Source organism: Malus sylvestris, chromosome 13, assembly GCF_916048215.2.
Source record: "Malus sylvestris chromosome 13, drMalSylv7.2, whole genome shotgun sequence".
NCBI classification, from domain to species: domain Eukaryota; kingdom Viridiplantae; phylum Streptophyta; class Magnoliopsida; order Rosales; family Rosaceae; genus Malus; species Malus sylvestris.
This window is the reverse complement of record NC_062272.1, coordinates 2,792,601-2,813,416: the sequence shown is the minus strand read 5'-3', so window position 1 is coordinate 2,813,416 and position 20,816 is coordinate 2,792,601. Positions and strand designations below refer to the sequence as shown.

Below are 20,816 nucleotides of genomic sequence, written 5' to 3'. Positions count from 1 at the left end.
TAGGGGAAGGACGAATCAAATCAAGCCAGGTAAGAGCTAGGTGGGGTAGAGAGAGAAATGGGAATTTCTTGTGGGATGAGACTTAGCCCTTTGCCCCTTTGTTTTGAGACTTCAATCCTCCAATGCCTATCCAATTCTAATCTCTCTCTCTCTCTCTCTCTCTCTCTCTCTCTCTCTCTCATTGGTTTAACTTTAGCCCCACAACCCATCCTAGTTCCTACTGCTAGTGGAATGGAAGCCTTCTCTCAATGTTTATCTGCATTCTAATTTGAGCAATAAAAGCAACACACCAAAAACCAAATCATAGACTTTACATTTATTTGCACATATTGATCCAGCATCCCATATTATTCGCAATTCAGATAAGATTCGCATTTTCATTTATAAAACATATTATCTTGATCAACTGATCACATACAACTACATTGATTAACAACTATTTGAATTACTCAAATGTAACCGACGATCACACTGTCTTAAGCAACTAAACTCATATCGACAGTTTATATGGATAATAGAATGAAAAGAAATGATACAATTTTGCATTTATTTATATAATAAATTGAGGTGATGGTAATGGAGGAGAGGCCATGCTAGAGGGTGGAGAAGCATGCAGGAGAAATGATTTTCAGAGGGGATGAACCTATAAACTGAGACAAGGTCCACACTCATGTGAACCCCACCAACTTGTTTAATTGGGACCCACCTCACATACACACCCCACATCCCACACATACTATCACCCTACCTAGTTATCTAGTACCCCCAAGCTACTGCATATAGAAAGAAAGGAAATGGATACTTTCCTTCTAATCTTCCAAGTTCGGAAATCCGGATCGTTGAAATTTGATCTAATAGCTAAAGTTACTATAACTTTTAAAGTGGGCTCCTGTTTGTAGCCGTTAGATCAAATTTTAACGGTCCTGATCATCGAACTTGTCGAATTAGGAGGAAGAGATTTAGAGAGCATCTATTTCCAGAAAGAAAGAGGAAGATATATATTATATTGAAGAAAATAAAGTCACACTTAGCAATTGCATACAAATAGTATCTAGGCATATTCTCTTCTAATGGTTTTGTTTGATGGAAGAAGCTGCTGATGCCCATTGCAAATCATGGTTCGTTTTTTACTGATTTTGTTTGATGGAATTCGTCTTATGATTTTATTTTACCGTTTTATTATCGTGATTATATAGGACTTCCATGTTACCGGTTTAGACATAAATACACATAAGTGTGCCTGTAAAAAAATTAAGTGCCCGAAAATCAATTGCCATTGTTTGGCACTTTCAATATTTTTCTCCTTGTTATTCCCTATTTGGCAATAGTTTTCCCCGTTCTCTATGTTTCTCTCTCGCACTCACACAGAATGAACCTTCCTGGCTCTTTACCATCCCAATCCTCTGGGTTGACCCACCACAACCACATCCCGATATCTCCATATATTTCCACATAAATAATAATAATATTAAAACCACGTACAACACACTAACAAGTAAATCCCAAATACCAACATACTAACAAGTAAAATCCCAAATACCCCCCTCCCTTCCCCCCTCCTATATATATCCAACCTTCAAACAATACCATTTCATCAAGTCCGCCCTCCCTCCTCTCTCTCCCTCTCTCTCTCTCTCTCTCAAAAGTACCTTCTTATCTCACCTCTCTCTCTCTCAAAAGTACCTTCTTATCTCACCTCTCTCTCTCTCTCTCTCCCCCTTCTCCCCCTTCGAACACAGAACATACACAATCAACAAACAAGAAAAATGGACGGAATAAGCAGCACAGAAGAGAGCACAAGCAGCGACTCCATATCCATTTCCCCACTCCAACATATTGTTGCACGTGTGGACCCATTTGCCAAGTCAGCACCCCAAGTGGCCAGCCTCTGCCGCGTCGGCAGCGGCGCCAGCAGTGTGATTCTCGACCCCGAGCTCAGCAGCAGCGGCGGCACTGGCGGCGTCGAGGCCGAGTCCCGGAAGCTCCCTTCCTCCAGGTACAAAGGCGTGGTCCCGCAGCCCAACGGACGCTGGGGTGCCCAGATTTACGAGAAGCACCAGCGCGTCTGGCTGGGTACCTTCAACGAAGAGGACGAGGCCGCCAGGGCCTACGACGTTGCTGCACAGCGCTTCCGTGGCCGCGACGCCGTCACCAACTTTAAGCCCTCATCCGCCGAACCCATTTCCTCCTCCGACGAAGAAAACGACGACGCCGAGGCCGCGTTTCTGAGCTCCCACTCTAAGTCCGAAATCGTCGACATGCTGCGAAAGCACACTTACAATGACGAGCTGGAACAGAGCAAGCGCAACAACTCCGCTTATGGGAAGCGGTCTCGGTCCAACGGATCACTGGGCCTGTTCGGTACGGACAACAGTGGAGTCCCGAAAGCGCGTGAGCAGCTTTTCGAAAAAGCCGTGACCCCGAGCGACGTCGGGAAACTGAACCGCCTCGTGATCCCGAAGCAGCACGCGGAAAAGCACTTTCCTTTGCAAAGCGGAAGCGCTGCAACCTTAACGGTAAGCGCTTCTACCGCTTGCAAAGGAGTGCTTTTGAATTTTGAGGATGTCGGGGGCAAAGTGTGGAGGTTTCGGTACTCTTACTGGAACAGCAGTCAAAGCTACGTGTTGACCAAAGGGTGGAGCCGGTTCGTGAAGGAGAAGAATCTGATGGCCGGGGACATTGTGAGCTTTCAGAGGTCGACCGGACCGGACAAGCAGCTGTACATTGATTGGAAGGCCAGGATGAGTGTGAATAATACCAACAATAATGGGTCAAGCCCGGTTCAGGTTGGTCCGGTTCCGATGGTTCGGCTATTTGGGGTCAACATATTCAAAATACCTGGGAGCAGCGGGCCCGGGTCAGCGGATGCAGCTGCAGCTGCTGCTATCGGCGGAGGTTGCAATAATAATATTGGGAAGAGAATGAGAGAGATGGAGTTACTGGAATTAGAGTTTGGCAAGAAGCCAAGGATCATTGGAGCTTTGTAGCATTTTCTAGTTTTTATTTGTTTTTCTCTAGCGTTTTGTGAAGCTGCAAGAAACGTGAAATGTAAATTAGATGACCAAAAAAAAAAAAAAAAAAGGCTGAGCTGAAGAAAGCAAAGCTTTTGAAATTAGGTGCAACAAATTAATTTGATAAAAGAAAAATTCAAGTTGAATTTTCAAAGGATAAGTCAATTTTGTTGTTGTTTCTGTTGCTAGCTAGTCAAGTGGATTGCTTTCCAAAAATATCTCTCCCACTAATTTGTTAAGGAAGGGTTAGGTATGGAAGTGGAAGTAACATTTTGTTGCTTCGGAAAGGTAATAAGGGGACTATTTGGCTTCAATTGGCCAATAAGAATCAACCATTGATTCATTGCTTCTTACTACACTTTTTTTGGCATTTCAGAGCATCTCCGAATAAAATGTCAAAATCTTAAGTCATGAAAATCTTACAATTGTTTGGCATCTTAGAATTCTTATATTTTTCGTGCTAATTCTGATATATGCACCAATTATAAATCATGAAAATTTATTCTAATTGATTTCATTTTAAAAACGAGTCAAACAAATATTATTATATTTTTTGGCATCTTAGAATTCTTTTATTTTTCGTGCTAATTTTGACATGCATCAATTATAAATCATGAAAATTTATTCTAATTGATTTCATTTTAAAAACGGGTCAAAACAAATATTATTATAACAAAAAGAATATAGGTCGGAATAAGAGAAAATTTAACATTGAAATGTCAATCGTTCAATTAATATTTGACATTTATTTTTTGACATCTACAGTAAAAATGTTCTTAAACCATGTAGCATATGTCCCTAATAATGATGGCTTTTAAAGTGAACAACTGGAAATAAATAAAATGGGGATAATTAGCAACACAGAGAGGATGAGAATTAGTTAAATATTGAGTATATTCAATGGATTTAAAGTTGAGACGTCACATTGGTTGAGAAACATATACTTTATTCGATAAAAAAAAATGTGTTTAAAAACGGTGTAATGGATGACAGAAATGTCTGAAGGACCATGAAAGCAAGTAGTAATAGAAATACATTGGCTATACTAGTATGGCTTATAGGTTGCCAGCTGTAATGAAGGAGATATTTTGCTTTCTTACTTTCAAGTTCACTCTCTTACGTAGAGATTTTTTAGTGTTTCGAAAATATAGCCTGGTACATTAAGTGTGAAGTTTTCAACTAATTATCTTATGACACTTGGTGTACCATACTGTTTTTCCCAATGATGAAGCCATAATTTTCAACTAATGGAGGCATGATATTGACTAAAAACACTTTATTGGACAATTTCGTCAAGCACCTAGTAAGGACTTGCTAATTTCTATCGACATATGCCGAAAGTTTATGCCAACATATATCGACAACTATTATTCAATAGAGATTTGTCGAGAGTGGTTGCAGGATATTGTGGAGTAAAATTAAAGACCGTCAAGACTTGTCAATTAAGGTTTTCCATTGAGCACATGGTTCGCACAATAGAGTTAAACACAAGAACATAGAAAATGAAGACAAAGATGATAGAAAAAATATAGGGGAAGTAAGAGGAGGATGATGTTGCAATTTAGTTTGTCCTCGCTATTTATAGGGGATAGTACACAAACAAATACAATCGAGTTTTTAAGTTATTGGGATCAAGGGCGACCAATGATCCTATGTTGACTCCGCCACCGGTTTTCTAGCACGCTATTAAACTTCTCTAGCATATTAAGCAAATAATATCTCCATTAATTAAGAATATAAGATGAGAAAATAATTGTGGTGGGGTATGTACAAAACTGGGTATGATGTTGAGCTAATTAAGAACGAAAATTTATGTTTACAAAAAGAATTGTTATTAGCACTCAAAATTTCTCATTCTACACTCCAACTTTCTATATTTAGAAGAAAAAAAAACACTTGTGAGGAGTGTAGAATGAGATTTTTGGAGAGCCAAAAACACTTCCAAAAAAAAAAAAATTCAATGGATGGCAAAGAAGAAGATAGTTTTAGATTTTTTTTTTTGGTTGGAAATCTAAAAGGTTGGTCCTTGTGTTATAGGCATATGGCCAATTTAGTCCCCGTGTTTTTCATTTGGCTAATTTAGTCCTTGTGTTTGTTTGTGTTAGCCAATTAAGGACATTTTATTCAATCTCTTTTAAAAAATTCATAAGAAAAATTATATGATATATAATTACCATTTCTCTTTACAGAAAAATGAAAGTCAATGAGAAATAACACATATAAGAAATAAAACTTCCAATCTGAAGAATGATTAAGGTTGTGACATAGAAAATAGAGGGGGTAATGTTAGGGAGGAGGTCAGACAGTTGGGAGGAGAATATTTTTTTTAATTTTATTTCATTTTTAAATATTTTAAATCAAAATAAATAATTTTATAAATAAGTTTATAATCATTTGTAAATTTATTTTTTAGAAATTAGATAGAATGTACTTAATTGACTAACAGAGATAAACACAATGATCAAATTGGCCAAATTGAAAACACATGAACTAAATTGACTCAATGACTTAAACACAAGGACCATTTTAACATTTAAGCCAATTTAAAAATCACAGGAGAACACACATAAGTGAAATGATCGCATGTCGATTTTCAAAGATATTTCCCTTCGAAATAATTATCCATTTTAATTCTTAGTTACTTCTTATAGTTCAGACATATTATAAAGAACAATACTTAGCTACTAAAAAAATAAGTAGGAACTCTTACTCTTAGTATTTTTATTACATAGCTTTGTGCTTATGATCATAACCTTTTATACTATGAATCACATTGTAAAGATTATCTCTACAAAAAATAAATTAAAACTAAGGTCGGTTAGTCAATTTATTGTAGCAAATACATAGACTGTTCGTAATGTTTTTACCAATATCGTTCATTTGTTTTTAAACAATTTAATAATTAAACGACTTTAATTTTAATTAATTTTTTGCAAAGGTGATCTTTATAAGGTGATTTATAATACGAACAGTTCTTATTATAAACACAAAGTTCTATAAATTAACAACGAACAATTTTGAGAAATTTTGAGTAGGAATTCCTACTCATCTTTGAGTAGCCAAATATTGTTCTATTATAAATTCTAATTCTCGTACTTTACTCGATCATTCAACGCTGCACGTGGAGATACTAATTAATCGCAAATTAATAACATGAAAGATAAACGCGAATATTGACAAGGAACCACAATCTTAATAATTTCGTTTACAAATCATACACACATAACATTGCGCTGCTAATTAAGAGGTAGGTTAAATCTTTCGAATTCTTAATCAAATCCTGTAGGCAGTTCTACATGTGTTTCAGTGTTTTGGTCGAGCTAGTGACCATTGAATAAGTTGTTGCAATTATATATACTGATTAGTTGACATCTCCATAATCTGGACTCATTAACCAGGTACACCTTACGGCATCACCATCGACCATCCCCTCATTGGCAATAAGAAAATATTTAACGTAAAGAAATATCACATGATATTACTATATAAATGGTCAATATATGCATGCTCATGAATATTGGGAGAAATTTATATAGGTATCGAAAACAATATTCACGTAACATACTATTTCACGTGTTATAATTGAAGTGGACTATACTTATTATGTCTCAGTTTTAGGCTGTGTTAATAAAATAACTTAAGTCTATGTATTATAATTTAAGTAGAATAATAACGTCACGTAACCGTATTCTATAAACACTAAAAGAACTACACAATGATATTTTATATGCTATTATAATATGATGCGTATCAGTCTTTAGAATCACATAAGATTATATTGACTTGTTATAATTAATATTTGACGAGTTCAAATGGCACAAACATTTGTATTTTATATAGTGATAAGAGGGAGTAGTGAAGATTAATTAATTGTACTTAAGAGGAAATATTGAAGATTAATTGTACTTAATTTGTAAGAATAACATTACTTCCCATCTTGCATGTTCTGTTATGTGGTTCGTCGTAACTTCCACGAAGATGTGGTATATGTGAAGGAATATACAACCCCGTGATTGATATATTAAAAATCTTTCAGATCATTTTCGTGTAGGAAATAATTAACGTTGTGGCCATGCATGGGTTTGGCGTCAATGGCACCCCAAATTCAAAATCCGGATTTTTCTTCCGGCAAGTCGGTCGTAAAGTTGTTGGTTTTTGGCTGTGTTTTTTCAACTTTCTCCTCCTGTCAATCAACCTTAATATTCCACTCGCCATTGCCTGGCCCATCCTTCCATATGAACGCGTTTTCTTCAAATTTAGATTCCATTAGGGTTAGGCTGGGTGGGCAGACTAGTACGTAAATTGGTGAACCGGATCGAACTGGACAAATTAAAAAAAGGTTTTTTTAGTTAAGGTGGTTCTTGAGATTTGCGTAACTCATCACTTTGGACTTTGAGATTTGAAATTAATAGGATTGTGATCCTAAGTTTGTCCACCATCAATCATTTTGGTTATTTCATGAAAAATCTCCATTAAATAAAGATAAAATAACAAAAATACCTTCAATTTTTTGTTAAATCATTTTGACCAATTGTTTATTAAATTGAGAGTATTTTTGTCATTTTGATTCTTATTTCAGAAGTTTTTTCACGGAATGACCAAAATGATTGATGGTGGACAAACTCAGAGACCATTTATATTGATTTCAAATCTCAAGAACCAAAATGAAGAGTTATGCAAATATCATGGACCATTTTGGCTAAAAAGCCTAAAAAAATGAAATTGGGTTTAACAAAAAAATGTATGTTGAGTTGACTTTGAAAACCGAACATATTGACTCGAATTTTCCTTTTTGTTTTCTTTTATAAAAGTCGGCTGGAATTGAATTGTTTGTCTGCATATTTACTTACTTAGAACGAGAGAAATCATAAATCAAGAAAGTAAAATAAGGATTAAGAGTGAGATAAACCAACCATCCAATTCATATGATTTCTAATTTTCATGGATCTACGTTATGGATTTTTAGTCAGAATCCTGCACTTTTGTATTTCGTGTGTAATATCTCAATAATCATATTATGGTAAAAGTAAAAATTCTAAAAAATCGAAATAATTCCAATTTTCATTACAGGCAAATGAAAATGCCATTGTAGTCGTTACATTTAAGCATCGAATTTAAGTTGGACTTCAATTTCGTGGAAGGCCCACAAGCAGTGTTTTGGGCCTTGGTCAAAAATAAAAAGCCCAAAGTCCAAGCATCTTTGCCGAACACAACGACGTCGAATGGTCGAGGCCCAATATATTGCAAAAAGCCCCTTTTTTCATCCAAATTTTCAAACCAACCCAAAAGGCCACTGATTCCCGTTACGTTATCCACTCTCTCCCACCTCCCTCTTCCTCTCTGTGTGCAAGGAGGAGCAAGAGCAAGAGTTACAGAGAGAGAAAATGGCAGTCGCCGGAGGTCTGCAACTCTCAGCTCCTTCTCATGGCTGCCAAGGCCAAGTCTTACTAAGTTCAACGAAGTCAACTCTCTTCGCCGGGTCCCCACTCAGCTTCTCCCTCTCCACCTATGGTCTGGTTTCTCTTGTTTTCCTCTGTGAATGTTCCTCGTAATCGTTTGGTTTAGCTACGTTGTTTTATATGTTCTATGTGTTCAGGAAAAGAATCCTTTTGTCGGAAGAACCTCGTTGTGTTTGCTCGGAGACTTTCGGGGTTGGAGGAGGCCATGAGAATTAAAAGGTACGCGCCGCTCCTGTTTCTTCCAACCAAGTCTTACAATTCCCCCAAACCTCGGATTTCATACAAATTGGAATACTGTAGCTTGCAATTAGTGATAATTTTGATAATTTGAGTTAATGAGAAATGTGACAACCATTTGATGATTCGATAATGTGTAGAGAGCGTGAGACTCGGCAGCTTGCGCCAAAGATTGGAAGAAGGCCGCCATTGAGGCGTGGAAGGGTGTCGCCACAACTTCCAGTTCCAGATCACATTCCTAGGCCTCCTTATGTTGGTTCATCTATATTGCCAGAAATTGCCAGTGAACATCAATTTCCTGGTTCTGAAGGCATTGCTGATATGCGAGCTGCGTGCGAGCTTGCTGCTCGCGTCTTAGAATCTGCAGGAAAGTTGGTTAGGGTAAGCTTCTCAGCTTTTACTAGTTGCTGTCAAATTGTGTTTGTCTACAAGGTTTGTACATGTATGTTCGGTGGTGCCAAACTATCACTTGAAAAATATGTTTGACAGATTGAGACTTCCACAGATTTTCAGTTCAATTGACTTCCTAAGTTAGTGAGTGCAACTCGATGTCAAATTCTAGAACCTTGCAGGTCTATGTTTTAAATTTTGGGTTTAACCACAGTTTTTACTCGTATTAGTTACCAATTTTCCGCTATCTGAATTTAGGTTTGCAGTTCCATTATTTTTTTTTGGATATTTGAAGCTTGAGCTTTTTGTTTCTTATAAAAAATAGTAAATGTACTTTTTATTCTTTTATGTCTTATCTTACTCCTTTGATACAACTTATGTTTGTTGCCATTGGCGTTTTAATTGTATGTATAGGAGTTTTTTGATATTCTATTAACATCTTTTTACATCCTTCCAGCCGTCAATAACAACTAATGAAATTGACATAGCAGTGCACCAGATGATTGTTGATGCTGGTGCCTATCCCTCACCACTTGGCTATGGAGGATTTCCGAAGAGTGTATGCACATCTGTTAACGAGTGCATGTGCCATGGAATTCCTGATTCTCGACAGTTACAGGTTTCGAAGACTACATTGCACATTGCTCCTTGCATACATGTGTTCATGTCATACCTCACTAATGGTAATCTTTTTTGCAGAGTGGAGACATTATCAACATAGATGTGACGGTCTACCTAAATGTACGCTCCTGATTTTATGACTTTCGTCATTTTAGCTCATTTGTATCCTTTCTCTAACCAAATCGGCTCCCAGAAAATGTTTTATGTCATTCGCTTAATTTTGATTTTAACGTAGATTCCTGATTATTTATCTATTGAGTTCTGCATTTACAAATACTAGTTATCTGCCAGCTATCTGTAGTTTAATGTGTGAATTCATTAAAATGGTTGGTATCAAAGCTTGATTTCCTTTATTTGATAACAAATGGTATGATGCAATCAGTAGGGTATTTTCGTTCATTGAGTTCTTGTACCATTTCCTATTATTCAATAATGAATGGTCTGATTCAGTACATTCGTGCTGTCTACTTTGACAGGGATATCATGGAGACACATCAAAGACCTTTCTTTGTGGGGAGGTCAGTGAATCAATCCAACGACTAGTGAAGGTAAACTTTTTCTGCTTGATAGTGTTGCATCTTGTCGTTATTCAGAAGCATGGTTTTATCATTCACATCCATCCGAGTTTCGAATCTGTTTAGGAATATACTACATATCTATTCCGTATTAAGCTTTGATTTTGTTACAGACGTCCAATTTATGCATTACCAATCTATCTTGGTGGCAGGTAACCCAAGAATGCTTGGAAAAAGGCATAGCAGTTTGCAAGGACGGTGCTAGCTTCAAGAAAATTGGAAAGAGAATTAGGTTTGATTCGCCTCCTTGTGATATATTGGACTAAAACTTATTCTGGACATCTTTTAGATGATTAATTGTCAATCCTCGAACCGAAAGAATTGCATATTTTACACCATTGAACAACAATGCACAATTCCTTGTGTTGTTCATAAGTTCTTATTTGGTTTTCAGCGAACATGCTGAAAAATATGGTTATGGCGTAGTAGAGCGCTTTGTTGGGCACGGTGTAGGGACTGTATTTCATTCTGAACCATTAATATTACATCACCGTAAGCCACTACTCGATATTAAACCTTCGTTACTATCTTTACCTCCGGGACATGAGCTGCTTATAATTGTCATGTATTTTTTGACAGGTAATGACCAGTCTGGTTCCATGGTTGAAGGTCAAACATTTACCATTGGTGAGTGCATTACTTTCCATACTCAGAAATCAATATACCTGCAACTTTATCTTCTTCAAGTTTGTAAATTTGACGGTAAAACATGCATAAATTTTACTACAAGCGACGCGGCATAAATTCAAGATCCTAAGTTTGAGCATGCGACAGTAGAATTCTGACCTATGATCCTTATCACACAAAATGTTATTTCTCTTTTGCTGCAGAACCCATCCTTACAATGGGAAGCATCGAGTGTAAAACGTGGCCGGACAATTGGACGACGCTGACCGCGGACGGTAGCCCGGCTGCGCAGTTTGAACATACCATTCTGATTACTAGAACCGGTGCTGAGATTTTGACAACATGTTAACCTGGTACTATTCCTTTTCTTCCCTAAAATTACCGACCATGTTTGTCGTGGACAAGCATTCGCTTACCGTCCAAGTCTCCACGGTGGTGTAGCTTTCAGCACGTGTTTTTAGGACGAATGAATTTTCCCCAGCCGAGGGCAGGCGGCCAGTCACCTTCGAGAGTCTCATGTTTGACCAAGCGAAAGTGCAAAGTATGCAACTGCTTATGGAACCGCAAAATGCCTGTAAATAATTATTTAACATTGAGATTTTTCAATTGTAAATAATTGTTTCTCCCTAACCAAGAAAAACTCTCGTCGATTGTTGTTAGATGAATTTGAATTTTGAAATTTATAGTGGAGATTTGATTATGTCATGCTTGATTTAAAATCATCAGCCGCGAGTGTGATATATCGATATTATGTATATGTACTTTAGTGAGAGCAGCAGGTATTGCTAGTAATTCTTTTGTTATTGCCAAGCCAATTGGATAATCACTCGTTCGATAAAAAAAAAAAATTGTACTTACTCTTTTCCTTAAACCATTTTAGGGCAGTGAGCAAATGTACAGCCTTAAAAGTTAGGTTTTGCGATGGCTTAAAATGGAGGTGGGATAATAAGTCGCGATCATATCATATGATAAGTTAAGGCTTTAGTTTTGTCAAATGCAACAAATAAAAGTTAGAGATCTACCTTAAGAAGACTAACATAAAAGAGTATCCTTCGTGTGTATCCTATAAGAACCGTGACATGACATGAAAGTTTTTAACCAAAAGTTCTCTTCAAGTTGTGAGCATAAGTTAATGTGTTCACAGGTTAAAACAGACTAGGGCTTGGACTCCGTCCAGAAAAAGTCATAGGTTTAAGCTTAAGGAAACAAAATCTTAGTTGGATTGCCACAAAATATGTTTCTCCGACCAAATAATGCACCCGCCGACACCATGCACCGTCATCCACTTGTCACACAAAAAAGAAGCCCACGTGTTCAACACCATATATAAACTCAGTATCCGGATCCTCGCCGGATCTTCTTTGTGAGTATTCCGAGATTTCTGAGGATTTTGAGGATCCGTGAATTATATATGTTCATTGTACATTTTGCGATAAGAAATCATTTTAAATATTTTATTTAAAATTAAATATAAACAATACTTGACAAAAACTAACTACAACATATACAATGAACATACACAATTTACAAATTTCCAAAACTCTCACCAAAAAATCCAAGAGGATGCTGTTGGATAAACTTATTCAAACAAAGCCATCATACTATAAAAATCCCCTACCATCTCACTATTTATTTTCCAACACCATACCAATATTCTAATTTATCCTCGTCACTGCCAGTACTTTCCCACTTGCTTTCCGATCCACCTTCTCTTCCAGAGACTGGACTCCATCTCCTCTGCCATCCATGGCGTCTGCAAGCTCTCTCGAAGCGATCTCCTCCCTCCATTTCTCCAACTCGATCAGGTCTCCTCCTCCATCTTCTCAAGCTCAAAGACTGTTGGGCTTCAGTCTCTCTCGCTCCTTCCCAACCCTTAAATCCGCATCGACCAAGCAATCCCTTTCAACCCCCAGAAACTTCACCACCTCAGCTTTCTTCGGCAAGAAGAAGGAACCAGCTGACTCTGATTCTTCACGACCCAGTAAGCACTTTTTCCAGCTACCACTTTCTGATCATGGTTTTTTTTTTTTATATTTAACTTGTGATGTCTTTATGTATTGCTTTGATCAATTCTTAACTTAGTCACCGTCTGTGACTGCTTCTCGAATGGCTAAAAGCGTTGTCTAATAATCATAAACGTTGTGTACTAGCTTGATTGGAATTTTGGAAGTGCTAGTTGTGTTTTTGAATTAATTCGGCAGTAAAACTCAAAAGTGCTTTTGACTTGTAGAACTATTTCCAAGTTCTTTTCTAAGAAGTACTTGGATTTTTTATAAAAAAATAAATTTAGCCGTTGTATGATAAAAGCGCTTCTAGCAAAAGTGATTATTAACATAAGTGCTTCTTGAACGAGTTGTAGAAAAGCTTAATCTTAGAAGTCGCAACTGATCAATTACGTTTAAAATTTTCCAGCAAAAGTTCAAGAACTGAATGTGTACGAGATCAATGAGAGAGACAGAGGCAGCCCAGCATACCTAAGACTGAGCAAGAAAGAAGTCAACTCCCTCGGCGACCTCGTCCCCTTCAGCAACAAGATCTACTCCGGCGACCTGGAAAAACGTCTTGGAATCACAGCAGGCCTGTGCGTTTTGATCCAAAACTTTCCCGAGAAAAAAGGAGACAGGTACGAGGCAATCTACAGCTTCTACTTCGGAGACTACGGCCACATTTCAGTTCAGGGAGCTTATCTGACCTACGAGGACACGTACATGGCCGTGACCGGTGGATCTGGGATCTTCGAGGGAGTGTACGGACAAGTCAAGGTGAAGCAGATTGTGTTTCCCATCAAGCTGTTTTACACGTTTTATTTGAAGGGCATTAAGGATTTGCCGGTTGAGCTTACCGGGAAGCCGGTCGCTCCGTCTCCCAGCGTCGAGCCGTCGGCAGCCGCCAAGGCCACTGAGCCCAGTGCCACCATCAAAAACTTTACCAACTGATCAACCACGGTGGTTGTGGAATTTGCCAAAAAAAGGAAGCAGAGGACGAGTTAGTGGCGGTGGACTTTCTGCTGTAATCTCACATTGTCTTTACCAACCTCGGTTTTCACCTAGTCATGTTTTTTCACTCTCTTTATTTACCTTTTTTCCCCTATCTATTGTGTTCATGTTTTGTTATCCTATATTAGTTTAAAGCATTTCTGAGTATGTATTCAACTAATAATTTTCAGACACTTTTATTCTATTGCACGTGTTTATCTATCTTCTTTAATTATCTTTCGATTTATTAAATGAGACTTTAACGAAAAGTTTTCGATACTGATTATTTTAACGAAAAATCACATTTTTACACTAAAAAGTCAAGAGAGCTATTAGATCCACTCCACAATCCTATATGCCGACCCCACCTTATTTTCCCACCCCACTCAAAAGGTAAAAACGAAAAACACTCTTTTCCCACCCACTGATATTCCTAAACTATCCCTTACAAAGAAAATTAGCCACCGCCACACATCCACCCACTTGACGGCAAGCAACCCCCTTCTCACCGCCAGCCAACTCTGTCTCTAATTTAATCAAGACTATGAGGATGAGCAACATCTTCGATCGACCTTGTAGTCGCTCTCTTCATTACAACTCAAGTAGAAGACTAATCGTAGAAGAGAGATTAACTGAGCACAGTTCCACACGGATTGCTGAAACTATAAATGGGTATGAGAGAAAAAGAAAAAGAGTAAGGTTTCTTAAGGTAATTGTAATGGGTCTATGGTGTTTGATGAAGATTTCAAACGGATAGGAAGGAATTGACATAAGAGATGAGGAAAACGGCGGATTCAACTTGGTTGGTGCTGTGTGTGGTGGTTTCAACTTGCTGGGCTCATGTTTTTGTTCCTTTTATTTTTAGAATTTAATACAAAAACAAAAGAATAAAATAGTTAAAGATGGCCTTATAAGTCATTTTACAAAGGTTAGAGTTATCATTAAAAGTATCATTAAAAAGTGGGTGGAGAAATAGTGTTGGTGGGTGGGTATATCATCTCTAGAATTTAATTATGGTACTATTCACTTTACCTTTTATTTTATCCTTATTGTTAAAACTCAAAGTTTTCAAGTCATTTTCATTAGTTTTCCTTTTATTAAACTGAATTGTAAAAAAATAAGCATGGGTGTGCTTAAGAATATTTTTCATTTACAATTCAAGCAGAATATTTTACATTTTTTTCTAGATTCACAAAAAAAGTTACAAAACGATGGCTTATTTGAAAGTACTTTTAAAATAACTAAAAGCGTTTTTAGAGAAAATGTTTTTAGGTTTCAAAATCACTTACATTTTTACTAAATAGTGGTTCAAAAAATATTTTCACGTGAAACACTTTCAATCATTCTAAAAATAGTTCTAAATGAGCATTCAAATCATGAAGGGATTGAGGAGCCAAGAGGCTTGTTGAACAAATTGGTCATCCACATGCCCTTCCAAAACTGGGCCAAGTAAGGCTAAGGACCAGATACTGGGTTGGGTTTATTTGGAAATGTAAGCATATGGGTCGGTCCATCCATTTGAAAACTAATACTGCATTGATTCAATTGGGCTGCCCTAATGGTCCTGCAACTAAGCCTAATTATTATTGCCTTTTATACCCATCTAAACGGTCCACAACTAGAAAAGAAGGCTAATTTAACTTTGGGGTCTTTTGATATGGGTCCTCCAAATTAACTAAAAATTGAACCTATTTCAAAAGTCAAAAATCACTAAAAATTGGACCCATTTCAAAAGTAGGCCTATAAAATTAGACATATTTCAAATTTTCCTTTAACTTTGGTTTCTGTAGTTGACTTCAAATTCTCCTGTTGTCCTTATGTTTTTATTTGTGTCATTTTTAACTTTTTAGTTTACTAAACGTTACAATTCAAGAAGAAATCACATTTTTGTGTGTTCATTTGCTCAATGGAATACGCGGTTCGAAGACACTATCTAATGGAAAAGGTTGAGATTCTACCATAAAATTAGTTGACAATATAGAAAATAACCAAACTTACTTATTAGCTCATTGAAGGTCTATCCTCCCATCGATATGAGATTCATTCTCAACGTCTAGTTACTAGGGCATCAAATCTACATTTCGATCATATCTTGTAAAGTATTGGTCTTTTGAGTAAATTCGACCAGTGACTTGCACTGAGTCTGTACAAATCACATGGACCTTGTACGTTTGGGTTTTATGTCCATTGAACTTGGCAGACATATGTAATTCAAGTATCCAACTAACAAAATCAATTAAATTAGCCTGAATTAGATCTTATTGCTCAGCATCCGGACGATCCTCTGCCTCTTCTTATTTATGTTTGCATGCGCATCTAATTACATCTGATATATCACAAGCTAGCAAGCCCTCAGGTCCTCAGCCTGTTATATACATGTATGATGTATCAGCCATCACTTTTTGTACTTGGCCATATGAGAGTCCCCATTATTTTTTCCAAAGTACTCAACCAACCAGTCTTTTTTTGGTTGCCCAGAAAATATTTTTGACCCAGAATCTGCTGTTTATTACATAAAACAACTGAAACCAGCTGGGAAAGCTTCATCTCTTTTTCTTTCAATTTTACTTTTAACTTTCAGAAAATATACACGATTATTTCAAAGAGGTATTCATCAATTTCCCCATTGAACTTGTGACTATTGGCCAATTTCCCCCCTCAACTTTAATTTTGGCCAATTTCCCCCCTCAACTCTCATAATTTGTCAATTTGCACCCTACTGTTAATTTTTTAATTTGATCATAATTAAACAAGTGTGTGTAAGAAACTAAATAAGATGTATGTTAATCATTTTCCTATGTCTTTATCCTATTACAAATAGATTAAAATTTAGAATTTTACAATTTATCATAGATAGTATTATTAGTCATAATAAATCAGTATGGAGTAATTTTATTTGATTTTTTACCATACAAAATTGATAACGAAAATGATTGATGTGTACATTTTTGTATGTGAATACAATTTTCTTTATAAAAGTGAAAGCTAAGTTCAAGTAAATTGCGGAGAATTGAGCTTTAGTGCAAAAATGGCTAGTCAATTCATAATTATCGACTCCTTATTAAGAATAACCCATTTTATTGAAATAGGTCTGATCCATGAGTTTAGGATTATTATTTCTTCTTCTACATGCTTTAAACCCGATTCATAACTTTTTCTTATAATCAACCCATATCACATACTAATTGTATTATGTTTTTGTACATTTTACCCTATATTATGTAGGTGAGTTTATGTTAATTTTAGTACTTTGTTGGAAGTTATTAGAAAGATTGAAAGGAAAAAAAAAAAGAATAGATGGAAAATTAAAAAAATTTAACAGAAGGGGGCAAATTGACTAATTATGAGAGTTGAGGGGGAAATTGGCCAAATTAAAGTTGAGGGGAGAAATTGACTAATTATGAGAGTTGAGGGGGGAAATTGGCCAAAATTAAAGTTGAGGGGGGGAATTGGCCAATGATCACAAGTTTAGGGGGGGAATTGATGAATACCTCTATTTCAAATTATATACTTATGTGTGTATATATATATAATATAACAATATAGATGTACATAACCACAAGAAAATTGCATAAACTGCTGTACAAGTCATTCGAGTCTTTTAGCTAATAGCAGTATCATGAATTTGATGGGAGGCCTCGTTTTCCAAGGTCGATGTTTGCAGACATAAAAACGTTTAAGAAGAACTAAATATTGCATGCACGCAATATTAAAAGCAACGCGCTAGCATTCACACAAGCTGCACACGGACACAAATTAATTAATTAGCAGATTAAAAAACGATTAAATTAACAATCTCGTGATGCACATGCGTGCTTTGGAGTTGTATGGCAGCTGCTGCACACATATATGACATATAAAACCAAAAAAGGAAAGAAAAAAAAGCCAAGAAAGGATGAGCTGGGAAAAAGACGAAGGAAAAAAGGGTCATAAATACATAACTGGGAGACGGAGGAAAAAGGGCCCATTTATGCATGCAGAAAATTGATAGATAAGATTAAAGGGCAAAGCTCACAGCCACAGGAGTCTGAAAACGTTTCGTAGTACCTGTTTGTAGTTGTTCTGGAAAGGAAAAAGGAAAACCCTTGAGTGAAACCCCAAATACAGTAATTTTTCAGTGGTCCCAGAAACTTTCCCCTCACTCAGAATATAAAATATATGGACGGACTAATCGGTCGTTCGATCCAAGTGTTAGTATATTTTTTTAGTATTTTGTTTTCACTAGCTATCTCCAAATGCAAAAGCTATGAACAGTAGAATCTGTGACTCCACTGCACATTTATCTGCCCTCCTCTCCGTGTTCTGTAGTCACTGAATTTACTTGACCACTTTCCCTCTCTCCCTCTCTCCCTCTCTCCCTCTCAACATGTATTCATTTTTCAAAAGATAAAAATATATTAGGTATCAGAAAAGGTACGTACTTTAATTGAAGAATTGAACTGCCACTTCCAACATTAAATGCGTAAAACCCTGGCCATTCATTGTCTTGTTTGTTGTCTTCCTCTTCTCACTCCCGCACTCTCTCACAAACAAGAAAAAGACATAAATGAAACATAAGAGACAGTCACAGTCCCATCACTCACTACTAACCAAAACCCTAATTACTTAATTATACCTAGCTAGCTAGCTAATCCAAAAAGTTAAACTCCAAGTAATTGTGTATTAACTAATTAATAACCAAATCATCGTCATTGTTATCGTCATCCTCGTCATCCATGTGATCTTCTTCCTCAGGCTCAGTACACAGCTCCACAGCATAAGGTGCATGTCCATCACCAAACCCACGAACGTGGTCTTTGAGCGATCTCTTGTGCTTGAAATCCGACCCACAAATGCAAAACCAGAGCTTCCCGCAGTTCTTCTCGTGAGTCCTCCAATCGCCTCTCACTGCAAATGGTTTCCCACACTTGCGGCACCCAAACGGCTTCGTCCCATGCTTTCTCTTGTAATGTGTCTGCAGTGTCCGGAAGTCCTTAAGTGGCCTTGACCTTGGGTGTTCTATGTTGTTCTTGCACCCCTCTGCGCAGCAATAGCATGGAAGTCTCAGCACTGAGGATGCTGGCTTTGTCCCTCTCAAGGATTCTGGTCCCTTCCTGTACTCTGATCCATGCCCCCACATATGCATCTACATACAAATAATTAGAGGGTAAACACAAACTAAACAAAATACATAGATTAGGGTAAAAGATGTTGATGATTCCACTCTTTTTTTGTGATTTTGAATGCAAGATGACAATTTGGGAGCAGAAATAAACGGCAATAAACAAATTGTAACACAAGAGTTTCATAAACACGGAAGAAATAAACAAATTGTAACACAAATGTTGCATAAAATTAAAAATCTGTAAATTAGGGCAGTATAACTATGATTCCACTCATAATTTGTGATTTTGGAGTGGAAAATTTTGAAAAGGAGAGGAGAAATAAACAAACTGTAATGCAAGTTTTGTAAATCATGAGGAATGCTTTCTGTAGAGAAACCAATTGCTAAAATTAGATAACAGCCATTATTAGTAATTACTTACTAGTAGTGGTATTGATTTGTGTGTTACTAATTATGCTGATGATGAGTACTACCTGCATGTTGTTGTATCTGTTGAATGTCTTGCTGCAGACAGGGCAAGAGAACTGGGTGGGGCCTACGAGGATTTGTGCAGGAGAGGGAATCCAGTACTGCCCTTCCACAGGACCGCCAATGTGGTTGTGGTTAGGGTTGCTGATGAACGATGAGCTTGGCCTACCGCCTCCACTACTCGGTGGCCCAATGTTAAGAGCTACAGTGACAGTGCCGTCCTCAGGATCAGGATTAGGGTTTGGATAATCATGATAAAAAGTTTGGTGGTGATCAGGCTGAGTTGAGGAAGAAGACTGGTGGTGGTAGATGAGGTGGTACTGTTTGGGGACATGATTATCCAGTCCAGGAGGGCCAAGAGAGAGAAAAATGGAGTCCTCATCCTGAAAATCTTCATCTATGGTAGTACTAGTGAAGGGAGTTTGCATGGTGGTGGTGATTTGGTTTATTTGTTTATATGAGAGAGAGAGAGAGAGAGGAGTGAGATTTTGGGCTGTTGGTGGAGAAGGTAAGTGGGGACTAGAGAGAAAGGCAGAAAGGCAATAAATAAAGAAATGAAAGTTTATTATGTTAACTTATCTATTGGGGGGTGCTTGATTCTTTTGTGTTGTGGGATCGATGGATTTCACTATATTTCAGGCGCAGGATCTTTACCAATTTCAAATTTATCAGTGAGTGGCCTGTTGTTAGTGACATTGGAAGATAAAATTGGAGTGAAAAAGGATAAAATTTTCTGTATATCTGAAACACTTGTCACGTGATGTATTTTTTTTATGTATAAGAGGCCATTGACCAACTTATTGAGATATCTATTTTTAACATTTTACAATTTGATTTGAATTATAACACTACGCAACGGTGATACATGCATACTGGAAAATAAATCGAGAGAGAGAGGGGAGGGGTCTGCAAGTTGAACGTGGACTGGATTGGATTGAAAAGGAGCAACAATATGAGATGAGACGTTTTGGTTTTGGCGTGTTTGGGAATGGAGGAGATAAAAACTGGAGGAGAGTAGTGGCAGCGGCAAAGAATGCAAAATGCATTGAGACAAAAACACTACCACTCCTTACTTTTTCTCACTCGCTTTTCCCCAAGGAAAAGGATCCTCGCCGGAACCCTAATTAATGCTGGATTCCCGAGTCCTTGGCTTAGCTCTCTATAATATTTTCTGCCCCTCTCTCTCTCTCTCTCTCTCTCTCTCTCTCTCTCTCTCTCTCCCTATTTATTTTAGAATAGTGTTAGAGAGACTAAATTTGGAGACAAAATTTAGAAATTAAATAATGTGTCACCAATAGGCATAAACACATTTATCAACACTTAAGTAATAAATCAATTATCAACTTCCA

The 20,816-nt window shown here is 37.1% G+C and overlaps 4 protein-coding genes across 5 annotated transcripts; 3 read left to right on the top strand and 1 right to left on the bottom strand.

Moving 5' to 3' along the window:
* The first annotated feature begins 1,701 nt into the window (after positions 1–1,701).
* LOC126594847 (AP2/ERF and B3 domain-containing transcription factor RAV1-like) lies at positions 1,702–3,171 on the top strand. The gene has a single exon (XM_050261103.1). The coding sequence runs from the start codon at positions 1,767–1,769 to the stop codon at positions 2,985–2,987; it is 1,221 nt and encodes a 406-aa protein (XP_050117060.1). The 5' UTR covers positions 1,702–1,766; the 3' UTR covers positions 2,988–3,171.
* A 5,119-nt stretch (positions 3,172–8,290) lies between these two features.
* Positions 8,291–11,625, top strand: LOC126594848 (methionine aminopeptidase 1B, chloroplastic-like). Of its 2 annotated transcripts, XM_050261106.1 has the most exons (11): positions 8,291–8,522; positions 8,608–8,689; positions 8,848–9,088; positions 9,555–9,716; positions 9,797–9,838; positions 10,195–10,266; positions 10,446–10,525; positions 10,688–10,785; positions 10,873–10,920; positions 11,124–11,273; positions 11,362–11,625. In XM_050261106.1, exons 1-10 carry the CDS (start codon positions 8,396–8,398, stop codon positions 11,267–11,269), a joined length of 1,098 nt encoding a protein of 365 aa, XP_050117063.1. In that variant the 5' UTR covers positions 8,291–8,395; the 3' UTR covers positions 11,270–11,273; positions 11,362–11,625. The 2 variants fall into 2 exon arrangements, with proteins under 2 accessions (XP_050117063.1, XP_050117062.1); XM_050261105.1 differs by having other exon boundaries at positions 11,124–11,625.
* A 913-nt stretch (positions 11,626–12,538) lies between these two features.
* On the top strand, positions 12,539–14,100 carry LOC126594851 (allene oxide cyclase, chloroplastic). The gene is made up of 2 exons (XM_050261109.1): positions 12,539–12,901; positions 13,333–14,100. The coding sequence occupies exons 1-2, from the start codon at positions 12,667–12,669 to the stop codon at positions 13,854–13,856; spliced, it is 759 nt and encodes a 252-aa protein (XP_050117066.1). The 5' UTR covers positions 12,539–12,666; the 3' UTR covers positions 13,857–14,100.
* Positions 14,101–18,306: 4,206 nt separating this feature from the next.
* LOC126594850 (zinc finger protein WIP6-like) lies at positions 18,307–19,986 on the bottom strand. Its single transcript, XM_050261108.1, has 2 exons — positions 19,473–19,986; positions 18,307–19,020 (listed from the first exon to the last, which is right to left on the bottom strand). The coding sequence occupies exons 1-2, from the start codon at positions 19,893–19,895 to the stop codon at positions 18,562–18,564; spliced, it is 882 nt and encodes a 293-aa protein (XP_050117065.1). The 5' UTR covers positions 19,896–19,986; the 3' UTR covers positions 18,307–18,561.
* Positions 19,987–20,816: the final 830 nt, after the last annotated feature.

Coding starts and splice junctions, on each gene's coding strand:
- LOC126594847 (XM_050261103.1), top strand. CDS start 1,767: ATGGACGGAATAAGCAGCACAGAAGAGAGCACAAGCAGCGACTCCATA.
- LOC126594848 (XM_050261106.1), top strand. CDS start 8,396: ATGGCAGTCGCCGGAGGTCTGCAACTCTCAGCTCCTTCTCATGGCTGC. Junction 8,690..8,847: donor GAGGCCATGAGAATTAAAAG/GTACGCGCCGCT, acceptor GATAATGTGTAG/AGAGCGTGAGACTCGGCAGC. Junction 10,786..10,872: donor ACCATTAATATTACATCACC/GTAAGCCACTAC, acceptor ATTTTTTGACAG/GTAATGACCAGTCTGGTTCC.
- LOC126594851 (XM_050261109.1), top strand. CDS start 12,667: ATGGCGTCTGCAAGCTCTCTCGAAGCGATCTCCTCCCTCCATTTCTCC. Junction 12,902..13,332: donor CTCTGATTCTTCACGACCCA/GTAAGCACTTTT, acceptor AAAATTTTCCAG/CAAAAGTTCAAGAACTGAAT.
- LOC126594850 (XM_050261108.1), bottom strand. CDS start 19,895: ATGCAAACTCCCTTCACTAGTACTACCATAGATGAAGATTTTCAGGAT. Junction 19,021..19,472: donor ACAGATACAACAACATGCAG/GTAGTACTCATC, acceptor ATTTGTATGTAG/ATGCATATGTGGGGGCATGG.